General features: G+C 40.1%; 1 protein-coding gene across 2 annotated transcripts in view; it reads right to left on the bottom strand.

Moving 5' to 3' along the window:
• The window catches only part of rnf13 (ring finger protein 13), a 257,872-nt gene that overhangs the window by 92,941 nt on the left and 146,188 nt on the right, over positions 1–18,743 (bottom strand). For both annotated transcript variants that reach the window (XM_060834542.1, XM_060834541.1), the window contains 2 exons: positions 13,996–14,083; positions 944–1,034 (listed from right to left, as the gene is read on the bottom strand). In XM_060834542.1, coding sequence (XP_060690525.1) covers positions 944–1,034; positions 13,996–14,083 — 179 coding nt within the window. The remainder of the gene's footprint in view (positions 1–943; positions 1,035–13,995; positions 14,084–18,743) is intronic.

Here is an 18,743-nt window from a genome sequence, read left to right as displayed (position 1 = left end):
CTGGATAGTCTATTCTGCTCCTAGTTCTTATGTGTGTGCTCTTTTTGCAATGACTTTAAATCCATGACTGCTGGTTACCAACATGCTTGTTGAAAAATATATTTTTGGGTCTCAAAAACCCTTCTAACTTTGAATACTGTCTAATCTTTTTTGTTCATGGGATGGGAGCTTCATTGGCAAGACCGGTACTTATTGCCTCAGGACAGTATTGGAAACAAAGGATGGGAGAATTATAAATACAACTCAGGATGCTAAATGAAAGATATGACATTTCCACACCTATTCATCTCCATAATAGGATTTTAACAAATTAAAACCATAACGTAGGATACCAATGTTGGAACAAAGCTGGGGGAAAGGAGGCTAGCACTGCTGCCTCACAGCGCTAGAGACCTGGGTTCAATTCCTGCCTCAGGCGACTGACTGTGTAAAGTTTGCACGTTCTCCCAGTGTCTGCGTGGGTTTCCTCCCACAGTCCAAAAATGTGCAGGTTAGGTGAATTGGCCATGCTAAATTGCCCGTAGTGTTAGGTGAAGGGGTAAATGTAGGGGAACAGGTCTGGGTGGGTTGCGCTTTGGCGGCTCTGTGTGGACTTGTTGGGCCGAAGGGCCTGCTTCCACACTAATCTAATATAGATTGCAGTTTTAAGATCCTGTGAAAGAACATTAATACAGGAGACAAAACCAGGTTTCTTTACTCCCATATGGTAAGGATGCAGAAGGGAGGATCACTATATAGGTCAGCAAAGTTAAAAGAAATAAGAGGATATCGATGGCAATAAAGAAACATCACAGAAATGACCATTTCATAACTTTTCAAAAAGGTATAAAATGAACTATTTGGAATGACTTTCTAAAAAAAAATCATTTACTTTCAAGTCCCAGTTCAAATGTTTCAGACAAAATTAGGGCCAAAGGACTAAGCAAAAATAAGTACTACTTACCCTCTTAAATAGCTAAATTCTTCCAGAAGATATTTAGCTGACGCTTCCCCAATAAACACAGATGGAATGGTGATTTGTTTGAAAATCTCAACTGTAAAACAGAATGATCATGAGAAAAATCAGTATCAGAAACAAATTTAAAGATGCATAACTATATTACATTAATTTATGCACTTTTGAACTTTTCAAAAGATCTCTTCAGGACTCCTTTCTGGCAATACACATTGTGAGATGACACTACAGCTCAGAAGTGTTGGCAGAAATGACAAACACCTTCAAGTACCTCCTACCTGTGTGAAAAGTTTCATACACATCCAAGAAGTCCACCACCCTGAAATTTTAACCAATCAACTAATTTTTTTTCCAACATCTTAGCATTCAAGTGAACTTGGGAAGCAACTTGTGCTTCAGAAGCAGTGTCTCTATCGCCGAATAAGGTGACCCAAGTTCAAGTCACAATTGATCCAGAGGTATGTTATAACACACCTGAACTGGTTGTTTAAAAATATATAACTATTCTTATAGTCCAAGATATAGATTGTTGCAAAAGTATCAGTTATTTAATAAGCCTTTTCCTCGAAACTATGATTAAGGCATTTCATGAAATACAGACTACAACAGAATGCAAGTCGAGTGTGGTGCTGGAAAAGCACAGCATGTCAGGCAGCATCCGAGTCAACATTTCAGGCATAAGCCCTTTTCAGGAATCCGTGGTTAGTCAGTCGCTGGAGAGGTCCAGGAAGGTGTTTTGGTGTTTGCTGGGGGGGGGGGGGGGGGGGGGGGGGGGGGCGCTGTCCGGGGTGGTCCGAGTTTGGGTTAAAGGGGTTAGTGAAGTTGATGAACTGTTCAACCTCCTTGTGGGAACACGAGGTAGCGCCAATAAAGTCATCGAGAGTGGAAGAACAGGTAGGTGTCGGTGTAGTTACAGTAGAATAACTGTTCCATGCACCCGACAAAGAGGCAGGCATAGCTGGGTCCCATGCGGGTTCCCATGTTATCCCCTGTAGTTTGCACGAAGTGAGGGGATTGGAAGGAGAAGTTGTTAAGTGTGAGGACCAGTTCAGCCAAGTGGATGATAGTGTCAGTTGGTTGGGACAGCGTGAGAGGAAGAAATGGAGGTTTAAGGCCTTCGTCATGGCGGATGGATGAGTTCAGCTGATGTTAAGTGATATAGCATACTCTGCCAAAATTTACTACAGGCAGCATCTGAGGAGCAGGAAAATCGATGTTTTGGGCAAAAGCCCTTCATCAGGGATATAGGCAGGGTGCCTGCAGAGTGGCTTATGGAGAGAGGAGGAAATCTTCAAGGCAGACATCCTTGCAAGAGGATTTGCAGTAGGGTTAAAATCAACTAGGTAAAAACATGAGGAGGTCGACGTTGGGCTTGGGATTGTCAGACTCTCAACGTGGAATCCAAAACAACATATTGCAGATGTGGAAACTAAAATGCTGGAGAAACTCAACAGGTTTGATGGCTTCTGCAGAGAGAGAAAAATGGTTAACATGGTGTCCAGGACAACTCAACTTCTTCTAAAATGTTGCTTCCAGGCCTGCTGAGTTTCTCAAGCATTGTGCTTGCTTTTAGACTATCCACTGGATTTATCAGCCCTCCTGCCTCTCAGCCTAGTCCAGAGTTTTGTGGTGTTTGAAGAATAAGGAGATTAGAGATTAAACAATAACTATAAAGTCATTTGGGTTATGTTCCATCCAAAATCTAAAAGGCAACAGAATGCACTCATCTGTAGGAAGCTAAAGACATTAAATAGCAGAGAAAATTAAGAGCAGTTTGAAGGAAAAAAGCCAAATGGACAAATATTTCAAATTTCATCCCCATGATGCTCTGTCCAATACAGACGACGCGTTATCTGTGCTGAGAGAGAATGTAAGTGCAGATTCAGATTATTAAGTGCATTTGAAACGTCAACCATAGCTGAACCAGGATTCATTTGATTAATAAATCATATAATCAGATCATTTAAAAATTCATCTAAACTTACATGACTGAAATAGATAAATTTATTGGTCACTTAAAATAGAAGGTTACACACAAAAGAGCGGTATTCATACAATGCAACATACGTCCTTCTTTAAATAAGTTGGTGAATTATCTGGACATGTAGTCTGTATTAACCTGCATTTAGTTAGCATTGTTGAAATCCCAAAAAGGGGGGAGAAAGAGTTCAAATAATTAAGATTGAATTATACTGGCATTCATGAACTGTGCCCATTGTTTCTCATGTTCTTATTATCAAGGAACTGGAAATTTGTGGTAAGATAAAGTTAAACTTTCTCACTGCCAGTTGGATCATATTAAATTTAGTCCCCTGTCCAAGTAATTAACTTTCAGGATGGCTTTTCACTTCTGCTCCAATTTATGAACCAGAGCAACAGTATCCAATTTTTGCTAAATACAGACATGTATTGAGATGTATAATGTGAAGGAATCAAGAAAGGAACAAGGTATAACAGCAACTGAAACAGCTCTCCTGAAGATAAGGGCAGGGTTGATGATCATCACTGAATTTTGCAAGCACATGAAAAAGTAGGTGAAGAATTACTCCACAATCTAGTCAATGGAGAATGCGGTTACTAAAAGGAACCGTCAGGGTGGGCCGGTGGGAGGCATGGATCTAAAGAGGGAGTCACGGATAGAATGGTCTCTGTGGAACGCAGATAGAGGTGGGGAGGGAAATATCTTTGATAGTGGTATCTGATTGTAGGTGGCAAAAAATGGCTGAGGATAATGTGCTGTATCTGGAGATGAATGGGGGTGACCGAGCTTTTGGTGGGGGGGGGAAACATCCATTAAACAATGAAATCTGCCATAAGTATCCTTCATGTGAACTGTTTCTTTGCCTCTTCTAATGACTGTCATTAGCTCCCTTAGATGAGTGCATTCTGATGCCTTTAGCTTTTGGATGAAATGTAAGCAATAAGTCATTTGGATAAATCTTTAATCTACTCATTCCTCCATCCTCACCAATGTAGTTGACTGTTATCTGCTTTCTGAAATGTTTAAGCAAGCTGCTTAATTTACATTGCTGTTGTACACCTTGAAAAAGCATTCGATTGTCAGCGGAGATCGATTCTCATCATTGCTTCAGAAAATAGGCTGCTCCTGGGTGCTATTTCTTCTTTTCAAGAGATGTAAAGTTCCATCACTTACAATGAAGCAAAACTCTTTCAAGACCAACAGATGGATAAAGCAAGACTGTACTCGTGCCACCTCTGGCATATTTTACTCCCTACAGCTATCGCAAGCTTTTGGCAAATCAAATGACAATGTAAATATGTCTGCTAAAGAGGACAAACTGTTCAAAATAATGTGTTAAGAACAAAATGCATAATGTCATAGTCCATCAGTTCCTGTTTACGATGAGACAGCGCGACATCCCACACAGAAGTTCATTTGCAGCCAATAGATTGGTTGTTTGAGGCTGCAAAACATTTGGACTGACAATTAGCATCAGGAAAACCAAGGTTACATACCATAACATGGAGACTCCATCTCCCATGAACATTGAAAAACACTGCAGATCATTCACATGATTTGCATCAATTACCAATATGATATAAAGGTTAATATATAATCACTCAATTTTTCAATTTTAAAATAGAGAGAGAGGGGCTTTGCTTAGTTCGGTGAAAGTGTACTTTTAAGGGTCAGAAAGTCATTTGAAAATTTGAAAGTGTACAATTTCCAGGAAGGTATATGACTTATGTCAAGTGCCTGGCAAGACAACTGTAATGTTAATGCATAGGATGTTTATACTGAGAATTTACAAACAGACAAAAGGCCATTAGTTTAGCTTCAGTTCAGAAGAATGAGGAATTCAACTCAGGGGAACCAGTTAGTCTAATAGAAATATCTTTTGGTGAGTGGGGTCTCAGTGTTGAGAGCACATTGAAGTGTTCCAGCTATCTCAACTGACGAGTGTGTTAATCCATCAGAAAAGATCCGTGTCCATGTATGTGGAAAGAACTTGTAAAACATCCTCAATGCTCCAAGGGAAATAAACCGGGATAAAGTCTGTTAATGTAAGAAAAAACTTGAGTTGAAATGGGAGTAATATTTCTCTAGAATTGATTTTTTGAAAACAGGCGGACACATGATCTTACAATCTTAACACAAATAGCAAAACCTAACCATATTTTACATGAGAAAGCCCACTTTGTTTTCCTATAAGTAATAAATTTGTGCTGTATTGTTACGGAATATCTGCAGCCTTGTGTGAGAATATACTTCAGGGAGTAACCACCATGGTAATCAACTGCAAACAAAATATTGATTTGTAAAGCCAGATTTCCTTTAAAGATCCTTCTTACCAATTATTAACATCAACTGGGATCAAAACTCCAATAACCTGTTGCCAACTACAGAAATTTTTGTATATGGCAGTCTCTGCTGAAACTACCTGGGTAGATTCACACCAATCCCATTGGTATCAATCTCTTACTGATGACATATGGAGAAGGATGCCCATAAGGGCAGAAGTACAGCCAAATCTTGATAAGTATTAGCTAATAAGCTCCATTTAACAAAGTTACATCAAAGATCCACAATTTTCTAATGCAAGACATTAAGCTCAACTTAAGTGTAAGTTCATATTAGTACGACTGAAACATTCTCACAGCTTTGTTAACAAAGAGAACTAGTACAGCACACTGAACAGCTCCTCCACAAACAATCTGTTCCTGATGAATGGAGTGTAATGATGTTAGTTAACAGTTTTAGATCTTAACTGACTCACCCATCACCCCCAAATGTCTTGACTTAATTCAATCCTTCACACAATTGACTCATGCGAGGACAGTAAATTTATTACTATCACATTTCGTCTGCTCCCAAAGTTTGGTTTTACATGTGGCTGATGACTTGGTTGAGTTGAAAGCTTGCCATTTGAAGATGAAAGACTCAGATGCAATTCACTGTTACACCAGAACATATGTGGATGTTTCATTTTCTGAACATCCTTTGCAAAAGTTCTGGCATCAACATTACCCTTGATTTATTAGTTCTTTTGGAAGATTTTTAGCTATCTCAAACCATGTCAAAGATGGCAGTTTTGTTTTTGAAAGTAGCAATTTTTTTTTAAAAAAGCTTAGAAATGAGAGAGGCTTGCCCATTACCTTTACATCCATTGCAATATTATTTTAACTGCAGACAGTAATACTAACAGTCAAATTCTATTAAGGAGTATAGCATTAACCTTTGGAGGTTGCTGTGTCAGAGGTATCCAATAATCAGGTTGAAAATCAATTTGTAGCTTGAAGACAATTGATTAATTCCTCCAAATCAGTAGCATCTTTTGACTTCCCAGTCAAGGAAAATTGCCATACTCTCATGTAATTAGTAATAATTTGACACATCTACATTATATTCTATCAGCCATGTACTAGCCCATTCATGTAGCTTGTCTAAGTCATCTTGAAGCTTCTTTACATTCTCTTTACAATTTCTGTTCCCACCCATTTTGGTGAAATTAGCAAATTTGGAAAAATTACAATAGGCTTCGCACATTCACATCAACTGTGAACCGTTGAGAACTGAGCACTGACCTGGATGGTACAAGATTAGAAACAGCATGCCACGCTGAGAATGATCCATTTATTTTGACTTTCTACTTTCCATTAAGCAATTCTCAATCCATACTAGTATAATATTTTCAATTCCATGTGCTCTAACTTTGTTAAGAAGCCTCTTGTATCGGACATTACCAAAAATCTTCTGAAAACCCTAAGAACAATCACATCCACTGGTTCTCTTTATCCCTATGTTACGAGAAACATGCTTAAAACTCCAAAAAGTTTGTCAAACAGGTTTTCCCTTTCATAAATCCAGATTGATTCTGGGGGGGGGGGGGGCTGGACCTGACCAGGTAGTCACGGAGGGAAGAGTCTTTGCGGAAGGTGGAAAGGGGTAGGGAGGGAAATATATCCCTGGTTGTGGGGTCCGCTTGGAGGTGGCGGAAATGTCATCAGATGATTTGGTTTATGCGAAGGTTAAGGTTATGCTAAGGTAGTTACACCAGCACCACTCCCCACCTCTTCCTCCGCTACACTGATGACAGCATTGACGCCACCGCATACTCCCACAAGGAGGTTGAGCAATTCATTAACTTCCCTCCCCACCCCTTTCCGCAAAGACCATTTCCTCAGTGAACTGCTGTGCTTTTCTAACCACACTAATCTAGAATCTGGTTTCCAGCATCTGCAGTCCTTGTTTTTACCTCCATTAAATTCTTGTATTCTCTGTATTGGGCTTATATTTATCCTCACTTTCCTTTTCATGTAGCTTGTTCGAAAAAAAGCTTTTAGAGTCCACAAGCTTGCATTTATGTTCACTATTTGCTTTCCAGATCCTTCTTTGCTGGATTCCAAATTGCTCCCAATCCTCAGGGGTACCATTATTTCTGGCATCTTTATATGCAAGTTACTTTGAGCTAATGCAATCATTAACTTTCTTCATTGACTATGATCATGTGTCTTTCCATTTGAATGCCTGTGCTTTAGAAACATGTGCAATTACTTACATACATATTAATTGATAGCCATTGCCTATCTATGGGCAAATATTTTACAGAATTTTCCCAATCCACCACAGTCAACCTGTCCTCCATATGCTTGATTTGGAGATGATTCCAATTAAACCTGTTGGACTATAACCTGGTGTTGTGTGATTTTTTACTTCATATGCTTATTTCCTTTGGTCAGATTTAAGAGCCTAACTTCAAAGTTAACAATGGCGCATTCAAATTTCATATAAATCAACCATATTAGTTACTGTTTCTAAAATGCTCCTTTGCAGTAAGGATTTTAATTAGCCCTTTCTCATTACACAGCATTAAATTCCAAAATTAGTTCTGCCATATTACAGGAATGATTGCACTGGAGGGGGTGCAGAGGAATTTCACCCAGATTGCCTGCGATGGAAATTTAAGTTTGATGAGTTGTTTTCATTGGAGCAGAGAAAACAGAGGAGCGATCTGAATGTGGTGTACAAGATTATGAGGTACACAGACAAAAATGGATAAACAGCTGCTCGTCCCCTTAGTTGGAGGTCAGTCAGGACACCAGTTCAAGGTGAGGGGAATAAGATTTAGGGGTACAAGGTTGCGAAGAAAAACCTTTTTATCCAGAGGGTAAGAATGCCTGGAGGTAGAGGTAAGCTGCCTCACATCCTTTAAAAAAAGTACATGGATGAAAATTTGTCATGTCATAACATTCAAGATTATGGGCCAAGTGCTAGTAAATGGAATTAGGTTGAAGATCAGAGGTTTCTCACGTGTTGGTGCAGTTTCAAGTGGGCCAAAGAGTTTCTTCCGCACTTCTATGAAAATAACCCAATCTCCAATTAGCAAACAATGTTCCAGAAACCCATCACATACACAAGATGTATCCGCTACAGTTCTTCGCATTAACCTGACAAAGTCTATTCTATACTATCCACATCACATGTATCTCTGATTTCCTGCTTTGTAGCATGCCAAAATTTGTATTTCAGTTTGGTGCTCTACAAACAATTCTCACCAATTGTTGCTTCCTGTTGCAATTTCTTTATTCCACCCAAACTGACTATGACTCTAACCTTTGAAGAGCTTCACTTACTAATGCACAGTCATCCCCTATTTGAAATGTTACTACATCTTTTCCTTATTGCCTATCATTCTCAACAGTCAAATAGATATTCAGTTTTCAACTTATCTTGTAGTCACATTTCTAATAATAGCAATTAAATTACATCGATTTACAACAATTTTTGCATTCAAATCAGTCAGCATGGCTTTGAGAGGGGTGGGTCATGCCTCACAAACCTTAGTGAATTCGTTGAGGATGTGACAAAACACATTGACGAAGGTAGACAAGTGCATGCGGTGTATATAGATCTTAACAAGGCGTATGATCAGGTTCCACACGGTAGGTTCATTCAGAAAGTAAGGAAGCATGGGATACAGGGAAGTTTGGCTGTCTGGATACAGAACTGGCTGGCCCATACAAGACAGACGCTGGGAGGAGATGTAAAGTATTCAGCCTGGGCATTGACCAGTGGTGTTCCGCAAGGATCGGTTCTGGGGCCTATGCTCTTGGTGATTTCTATAAATGACTTGGATGAGAAAGTGGAAGTGTGGGTTAGTAAGTTTGCTGATGACACGAAGGTTGCTTGAGTTGGGGATGGTGTGGAGGGCTGTTGTAGTTTGAAACAGAACAGGGCTGGTAAATGGCAGATGGGGCTCAACATGGAAACATGCGAAATAATTCATTCTGGAAGGTTGAACCTGAATGCATATTACATGGTTAAAAGGCAGGATTCTTGGCAGTGTGGTGGAACAGAGGGATCTTGGGGTTCATGTCCATATATCCTTCAAAGTTGTCACCCAAATTGATAGAATTGTTAAGGCAGCGTATGGTATGTTGGCTTTCATTAACAGGGGGATTGAGATTAAGAGCCAAGAGGTTATGCTGTAGCTCCACAGAACCCTGGTTAGACTACACTTCGAATAATGTCTTCAGTTCTGGTCACCTCATTATAGGATGGATGTGGAAGTTTTAAGAGAGGGTGCAAAGATTTACCAGGATGCTCTCTCAACTGATGGGCATATCTTATGAAGAAAGGTTGAGGGAGCTAGGGCTTTTCTCATTGGAGCAAAGAAGGATGAGAGGTGACTTGATAGAAGTATACAATGATGATGAGAGGCATAGAGAGAGTGGATAGTAGGAATTTTTTCTCAGGGCAGAAATGGCTATCACAAGGGAGCACAATTTTAAGGTGATTGGAGGAAGATTCAGGGGAGATGTCAGGGGTAGGTCCTTTAGAGAGTGGTGGGTGCTTGGAATGCATTGCCAGCGGTAATATCTGACTCTACTACATTAGGATCATTTAAGCACATGAATGCTAATCAAATGAAGGGTATGTAGGTTATTTTGATCTTAGAGTAGTTTAAAAGGTCGGCACAACATCGAGGGCCGAAGGGTCTGTACATTGCTGTACTGTTAAATCAACTTTTCCGCAAATGCTATTTTTTAGATCTGTATTTAGGTCAGTCTTTTAACTGGTGTCCAGTTTGGAAAGAGGCATGCCTTTGCTTTGGCTTACTGCTCTTCTGCTTCCTTGAATTCATGTTGTTTCCCTCAAATTCAACCACTTTGAGCTTTCCTTGAGCTAATTTCCCTCTGAGGAGGTCAATCCCAATCCTGCCAAAATACAACCCATCTTCTGAACTGGATGCCCTCTTTCCTACACCAGTTTTCTGCATTTAGAATTGGAGGTCCTGCTTTTCAATTGCCTTCCTATTCCCTCAAATCTGCTTTCACCTTTGCATCTCACTTCCTACTCAAGTCATTGATACTGAAATGGACTATGACCTCTGGCTGCTTACCCTCCCCAAGAAAGTCATGTCTCAGAAAAAGCTATATTCTTGACCTTAGCACCAGGAGATAACATACCAGCTTGGAATCATATTTATGGCAGCAGAAATGTCAATGTTGTCCTCAAACTACAAAATGCCCCATCATTACTGTATTCCACTTTTCCTTTTCCCCATTTTGTGTCAGTGACTTGGTTCTGACTGTAGTTTTGAAGGAACCGCTGCCCATAGAATCCAAAGCAAAAAACAAAACAATCAACCATCCTTTATTTCTTGCACTTTCCTAAGCTGTGATGTGACCACATCCTAAGCTTGCTATCCACATAGTCCTCTGCCACACTATGCATATGGACTTCAGCTCTGGCTCAAATTACGAAACAGGAAGCTCTAATTTTTCTATACAGGGATGCTTCCTGCTGTGTTCACCTTGGACACAAGGTGCTTCAGGTTTTCCACATGCTACTTGGCCAGATGGCCATACCATATTTTATCCATACCAATTTATTACAAGTGAAATTATTCACCAAGCAATGCCTTCAGCTGTAATTGAGGAGCCAAACACTGGGTGATTAAGTAAGCAAATAAAGGGATTGGAAGGAAATAGAAGAGCACCTCCTCTCCTCTTCACCTACTCAAACTAATCCTGCATGAAAGCTCCACTCCACTTAAAATCTACAAATGGAATACTTTTATCCATTTTGTTTATACTCAAATGATGTCAGCTAGATCAGGTATAACCAACAGTTACCTTCCCTAAAGGACATTTGTGAACCAGATAGGCTTTTCCAACAATTGATAATGATTCCAAGATCATTAGATTTGATTCCAGATTTAAAAAGAATTCAAATTCTGCCATCTGTTATGACAGGATTCAACTTTGGTCTCCCACATGTTCCTGAGTGTCTGGATTAATGGCCGAATGAAAACCCGAGGTCATCACCACCTCCAGTCTGAACTTGGGTATGGAGTGACTGTCTTAGGAAAACAGGTTGAGCAGATTAGTCTTGTACTTCTTAGAGTTAAGGATTAGACACAACCTTATTGAAATGTGCAAGATTTGGAAAAGGTTGTTCCCCTTTTTGGGAGTGTCTCGGACATGATCTCAGAATAAGGAGTTGCACATTTAACACAGAGTTGAGGAGTTTCTTCTCTCAGTAGTGAATGTATTGAATTCTTTACTGCAGAGGACTGAGGCTGTGTTATTAAGTATACTCAAGGCCAAGACAGACAAATCTTTAATTAGTAAGGAAATCAAGGGTTATGGACAAAAGGTGAGGAAAGTGGGAATGTGGATGATCAGATCAGCCCAGCCATGATTTAACTGATGGACTGGCAATCTCGATAGGCTGAATGGCCCACTTCAACCTTATAATCTTGTTGTATTACACTAGTTGAGGCCGAAACTATTTTGTAAAAGTTTATCACATAGAGCTTTACTGCAATATGGAATGACAGCTTTAGTGAACCTATCCTGTAATTTTGCATAAGACAAAATAGATCTTAGCCAATAAAGAAACGATCTTTAAGTTTATGCTTATTTTTCTCACTACCATATTTTATTAAATGGTTACATTTTAAAATTAAATTTGAAAAGAAGTTAGGGGTAATTAATTGAAACAAGGAGGGTTTCAACAGGAAAACTGCAATTTTGTGAAAATATGCACATTTTAAAACCAAGCTATCATTCACCAGTGCTTTTATAACTTGGTTATCCATATTTGCAACATCCCCCCACTATCACACCTTCCTATGAGGGGGACTGGAAAGGTATCAGGATACTAAATTGAACATTTTTTTTTGCAATGGTACATCACACTCCATAAGTTTAGTGATGGTGCAGAATTGAAATCACTTCACTACATTTGCAGTATAAGTTGGATGTCAAGTCAAAATTCTACATAATAAAGTGAGACTTCACATGAAACAGGTCATATCTACATTACAACTAAATGTTGATGAAAGCAAAACTTCAATTTTCTTAAACCTCTGGACTCTTAATCTAAAAAAAACATTCTTCAAAGGGAAATACTTTGGTTTTGGTTAACTGGAGAATTAAAATTCAGATACTCAATAGTTTGGTGTGGGGGGCAGGGCAGGTGTGAGAGCAAGATTAACAGTATGACTTGCATGTGGCTTTCTTACCATGCAACTGCTACCTTTGTCCTTCTAGGTGACAGTTGTACAGGATTGTAAAACATTGAGCCTTGTTGAATTTCTGCTGGGATCCTGAGATGACACACATTGTTGATATTGAGAATCAGCAGAGGAAGTGGATGTGCTCCCCAAGCAGACTGCTGTGTCCTGGATGGTGTCAAGCAAACTGCACTTAAAGGTTTTGTGAAGCCGCCGCCTTTATCATCAAGTTGGTTATCTTTTCATGAACATTCATGACTGGATGCGGCAGGACTGCAGAGCATATATCTGATCTATTGGTTGTGGAATAACTTAGCCCTGTCTAACATGCTGCTTATGCTGTTGGTATGTTGTAGCTTCACCAAGTTGACACGTCATTTTTAGGCATGCCTTGTGCTGCTCCTGGCATACCTACCTGCACACTTCATAGAAGGAAAATTGATTCCTGAGCTTGATCCTGTTGGAACAGTTAGGGATATGCCAGGCCTTGAGGTTGTAGATAATGTTAGAGAACAATTCTGATAATCCACAGAGCCGAGAGGAATCCCTGCTTTATGCTGCTGGATCTGTTCAAAGCCTATCTCTGATTTCTTATAATCTCATTGTGGAATTGTGGAAGTATGCTTTGCATGTTATCTTGAGAAATCATACCTTACTGAAGTAAACAGAGTAATAGAACAAAACACAGAACATGGTGTTACAGTTACAAGATGTTACAGAGAAAGATTAACTCTAATATATGAGGTCTGTTCATAAGACTGGTAACAGCAGGAAAGCTGTTCTTCAATGTGATGGCACGTGTTTTCAAATCTTTGTATCTTCTGTGCAACTTAAGAGGGTGGAAGAAAGTATAACCACGTGGGAGGGGTATTTGATTATGTTGGGTTCTTTCCCAAGGCAGCAGAAAGTGTTATTGGAATCAACAGAAGGAAGGCTGGTTTGTGTAATGGACTAAACTGCATTCACCACTCAATTTCTTTCTGGATAGAATGCTTTCAGTGGTGCACCCATAAAAATTGGTAAGAGTCATTGTGGACATGCAAGTTTCCTTAGCCTTTTGAGAAAGTAGAGGAATTGGTATGCTTTCTTGATTGTAGTGTCAATGTGACTGGATCAAGACAGATTATTGGTGACATTTACTCTTAGGAACATTAAGTTCTCAAACATCTCCACTTCAGCACCACAGAGGGCAGACAGAGATGTGCCCTCCACTCCGCTTCCTGAAGTCAATAACCAGCTCCTTTGTTTTGCTGACATTGAAGGAGTTGGTGTCTTTACAGGTTGTCACTAAGCTACGTATTTCTTTCCTGTACTCTGTCTCGGTGTTGTTTGAGATCCAATCCTCTAAGGTGTTGTCATCAGCAAATTTGTAAACGAAATTATAGCTGAATTTGGCCACACAGCCATGAATGTATAAGAGGCTGAGTACACACAGGGCTAGTGCCAGACAACATAATGAAAGGTATCAAGGTGAAGAGGAGTCTTTTGTTCCACAAGCCTGCTAACACTGAAGCAGCTGAGATCCTAACTTAGTACAGTTACTAGCCTACTTACCATCATTGGACCCCATACTAATAAGTTCATCAGAGTCAACATTATGTACTATGGCAGCTTTGTATCCAGCCCGCTGAGCATTCAATACCTGAGGAAAACAAACAAGAATATTAGATTGAATATGGTTAGACTGCCAGTAAATTTATATTACAAGAAAACTGGCTTTTACAATAAAATGAGAATTATAAACTGTAGAAACAATCGAACTATGCCTATTTGTTAGAGAAGAGTGGATTCTGCTGTGGTACATTTAAAGATGAAGCTTTATGAAAAAATTAAGTGCTGATGAATTTTTAAATAATTATATTCCTGAACAAATGACTTCATGACCACCATCTGAAACTTAACTACGTTAAAAGGTGTAACGTAAATGGTTGATGAAGGGCTGGCCACAGCAGAGAACCATACTCAATTAAGAGTGAGGGCCTCTCTCAATATCTTTAAATACTATAGGAGATTAGTTGGGAGGCCAGGATACAGAACTGCACAATATAATGTCCACATGCAGGTGGTTACAGCACAGGTGGCCACCATTTGGCTCTCAAACAGCATTTCAGTGTACCATCCCCTTGACCTTTTCCTTGTGATCTTAAATATTTCCTCTTCAGATTGCGTTCTAACTTTCTTTTGAAAGACAAGACAACTGCGTCCATTGCAACCTCAGATAGGCGGTTCTAGCTGTAAGTAATCTGTGCTTCACAGCTCTACAATTTGGTCTGAAGAGTCAGTTTGATGTCACACCATACATGTTTTTAAGAGGTGGCAAAGGTGACAGTTGCTTTTCCTGGATATCTGCATTGAGCCCTGCATTAGTAGGGATGCTAATGCTTCGGATCCAAGTTAGCAGAATTTGCTAACTCACTGCAATGAGGTTTCCTTGCTGTTTAGAGTAAAAGAAAAACCCGTGAAAGCAATCTTTAGCAGAAGGGTTTCCATTTCAACCAGCTAGCACCACGTGAATGTGCAGTATGTGCCTTTGCTTTCAGTTGGATAGATTGTAGAGTTTACATCTCTGACCTAACATGAAGGCAAAATGCTGCCATACTTGCACAGAAGTCAAAGGAAATAGAAAAGATAATATAACTAGTTCTTCTATATGGGATGGCTGTTTTTTAGACTAGACTAGACTTACAGTGTGGAAACAGGCCCTTCGGCCCAACAAGTCCACACCGACCTGCCGAAGCGAAACCCACCCATACCCCTACATTTACCCCTTACCTAACACTACGGGCAATTTAGCATAGCCAATTCACCTGACCCGCACATCTTTGGACTGTGGGAGGAAACCGGAGCACCCGGAGGAAACCCACGCTGACACGGGGAGAACGTGCAAACTCCACACAGTCAGTCGCCTGAGTCGGGAACTGAACCCGGGTCTCAGGCGCTGTGAGGCAGCAGTGCTAACCACTGTGCCACCGTGTAACCTTGCACTGTATAAAAATCACACAATAGAAATAGCACAAAGTATTGCCAAGGCAATCACGTTATAGCCAACACACATTGTAAAAGATCATGCTTTAGAAACAGCATCCCTTAATTGTCAATCACCTTATAGCTAATTTGTGGTGATGAACACACGTTATAGTGAAATGACCTGTACCAAAATTGGGGGCTAGCACAGTTTCATGGTGACAAATAGAGCTGTCAAATGTCATGCCAAACTGTACAGTACCATACAGGTTATCATGGAATAGAAGAACACTCGAGTCTGACGGAGAGCCAAGTTTTCCAAAGGTTTGCAAAGTTCTGTCCTACTGACAGTGTTGAGTACTTTAATGAGCAAGGCTAAAAAGGCACATCTTGTTCTCTACATTTCTTCATTTGACATATGAAGTTGAGCATGGATAGGTGCGATACAATTCACTGCTGTTACTTTTAGTAAACCCTGATTGCTAGTACCAACAAACAACATGCATAATCTGTAGTTGCCAAGAGCTGCAGCCCTACTCTCACAGCAGTATTTTGGAAGTAAATGGTCTTGTAACGTTTAATTTAGGAAAAAAAGAGCAAACACTCGAGAAGAATAGTTTAGAGAGCCATGAACTGAAGTAACAAATTAACAGAACAGAACACAAACAGATTTCATCAGAAAGGCTGCCAAAGGGGAAGCATGTTCAATCAATTTTCTTTTGTTCTGCTTGTCATTTTCTTTTAAATATCCACAGACGAGCCCCAGAGAAAGGAGCTGACAATTTGATAGACTAGGTTCTGAAACGTCTCAGAATTTGCAGACCTTCTTACAATCTGCTTTCAACTGCAAGATAAGATAGAGATTCAAAACCAACAAAGACCACCAGTTATCTGTAGGACTAAACCATTCTGCTAACAGCCACAAAAGAATTTATTGCGTAAACTTTGAAGTGTTTTGAATCTTTCCGATGCAAGAGAGACAATGCGTTACAGTTTACATTGACAACCAACTTGCAGCACTTCATATTTGTCAATGAGATAGCTGGCTTATTGAAGTCATTACAATAAAGGGAGTTTCAGGGTGGTTGTCTATTAGTCACTAAATAACTTAAAAAAAGGAATGTCAGGCCAGAAAAGATCAGTGCAGATTATCTGGTTATTTCAGGAAATGTTACTTCTTACTGTTCATAATCATAGAATTAGAATCCCCAGTGTGGCAACAGGCCCTTCGGCCCAACAAGTGCACACTGACTCTCCAAAGAGTATCCCACTCAAACCCATTCTCCATTACTCTATATTTACCTCTGCCTAATGCACCTAACCTACACACCCCTGAACACTATGGACAATTTAGCATGGCCAATTCACCCTAACCTGCACATCTTTGGATTGTGGGAGGAAACCGGAGCACCTGGAGGAAACCCACGCAGACATGGGGAAAATGTCTGTATGGAATTCGCACAGTCATCTGAGGCTAGAATCGACCCCAGGTCCCTGGCACTGCGAGATAGCAGTGCTAACCACTGAGCCACCATGCCACCCGAAATCAAAAAGGTTTGTGAAACACTTGTACAAACCTTACTAATTTGCTGACATTTGTTGCTGACAACCAGCTTCATTTCTCAAATTAGGCTTTAAAAACTTTTTTCGTTGGTATGGATGGCACTGGTAAAGCCTATGAGGTAAAGACAATGACTGCAGATGCTGGAAACCAGATTCTGGATCAGTGGTGCTGGAAGAGCACAGCAGTTCAGGCAGCATCCAACGAGCAGCGAAATCGACGTTTCGGGCAGAAGCCTTTCATCAGGAATTCCTGATGAAGGGCTTTTGCCCGAAACATCGATTTCGCTGCTCGCTGGATGCTGCCTGAACTGCTGTGCTCTTCCAGCACCACTGGTAAAGCCTGCATCTGTCACCCATCTCTAATTACCTTTGAACTAAGTGGCTTGTGTGAATACCAGTAAAAGTCAGGTTATGGCACTATGGGTGATTTTGATGCACAGGGAACAATGGCAAGGGTATAGTGACATTGAACTCAATAGTAAGAGGAACAGACAGGCATTTCTGTGGCTGCAAAACAGATTCCAGGATGGCATGTTAGCTCCCTGATGCCAGGGTGAAGGATATCTTAGAGCACCTGTAGGTCATGCTGAAGATAGAGGGTGAACAGCCATTTATAGTGGTATATACTGATAACAAAGCCATAGGTTTAAAAACAAAGGATAGAGACAGCATAACATAGAAAGTTAGGCTATAAACTAAAATGTAGGACTTTAAAAAGGTAGCAATCTCAAGGTTACCACTAGTGACACACACTAGTGTCAGTAAAAGTAACAAGATGTAGGAGATGAATACATGGATGGAAAAATGGTGGAGACAGAATGGATTCAGATGCCAGAGGATGTGGAGGAGGCTGGTACAATTGCAACACTTAAGAGGCATTTGGATGGGTATATGAATAGGAAGGGTTGGAGGGATATGGGCCTAGATTGGGTTGCGATATCTGGTCGAAATGGACAGGTTGGACCGAAGGGTCTGTTTCCATGCTGTACATCTCCATGACTCTATTCCTGGGACACTGGGACCAGTTCTGGGGAAGGTGGGACCAGTAAAAAAGAAAAATGGGCGGTATCCGGGCAGGACTGGGACCAACATCCTTGGGGTGGGCGATGGGAACATGAGCAGGGAGTGAAGAGAAAGAAAGAAAGAAACAAAAAAAAACTAAAAGTGGAAAGCAGAACAAACATGGGGAGTAAAACAAATGGGGTCATATTGCAAAATAAAGCTATGGTGACTAACAAGGTTAAGAAAATAAATTGCAAGGCTTGTGTCTCAATGTGTAGAGCATTCAAGATAACGCAGACAATGCAAATAGATAAACATATGATACAGTTGCAGATACTCAATCTGTTCCGTGGCACTCTGGTCTTAACTCCAATTTCTTACTCACCTCTTTCCAGTTTTAATTGCCAACCAACATCATTCTCACAGGTTGAAAACTTCTATATCAACTCTCAGGTTGGAGAATTCACAAAATAAACCTCCACAACAGCTTCTGCTAGGAAGAAACTGCTGTTCAACACAGACTGATTTTTGAGTAGCCCCATGGTTTGTTTTCTATATGTCTAATGAAATTTTAACTGAACACTTCATTAACACTACAAGTTAAGTGCATGGCAAAACACCCAGATCATGTGTCTTCTGTAAATAATGTTTTTAGCTCACTAGTCCAGATGACATTTTAACATCTTTAAAAACCACTGACCTTCACAGAATAGAAACCACACATGTATTTTACCTCTCCTTTAAAACCCACAATTATAACAATACACAGTTAT

This window comes from Hemiscyllium ocellatum, chromosome 13 (genome assembly GCF_020745735.1).
Source record: "Hemiscyllium ocellatum isolate sHemOce1 chromosome 13, sHemOce1.pat.X.cur, whole genome shotgun sequence".
Classification (NCBI taxonomy): domain Eukaryota; kingdom Metazoa; phylum Chordata; class Chondrichthyes; order Orectolobiformes; family Hemiscylliidae; genus Hemiscyllium; species Hemiscyllium ocellatum.
This window is presented reverse-complemented; position numbering and strand designations above follow the sequence as displayed.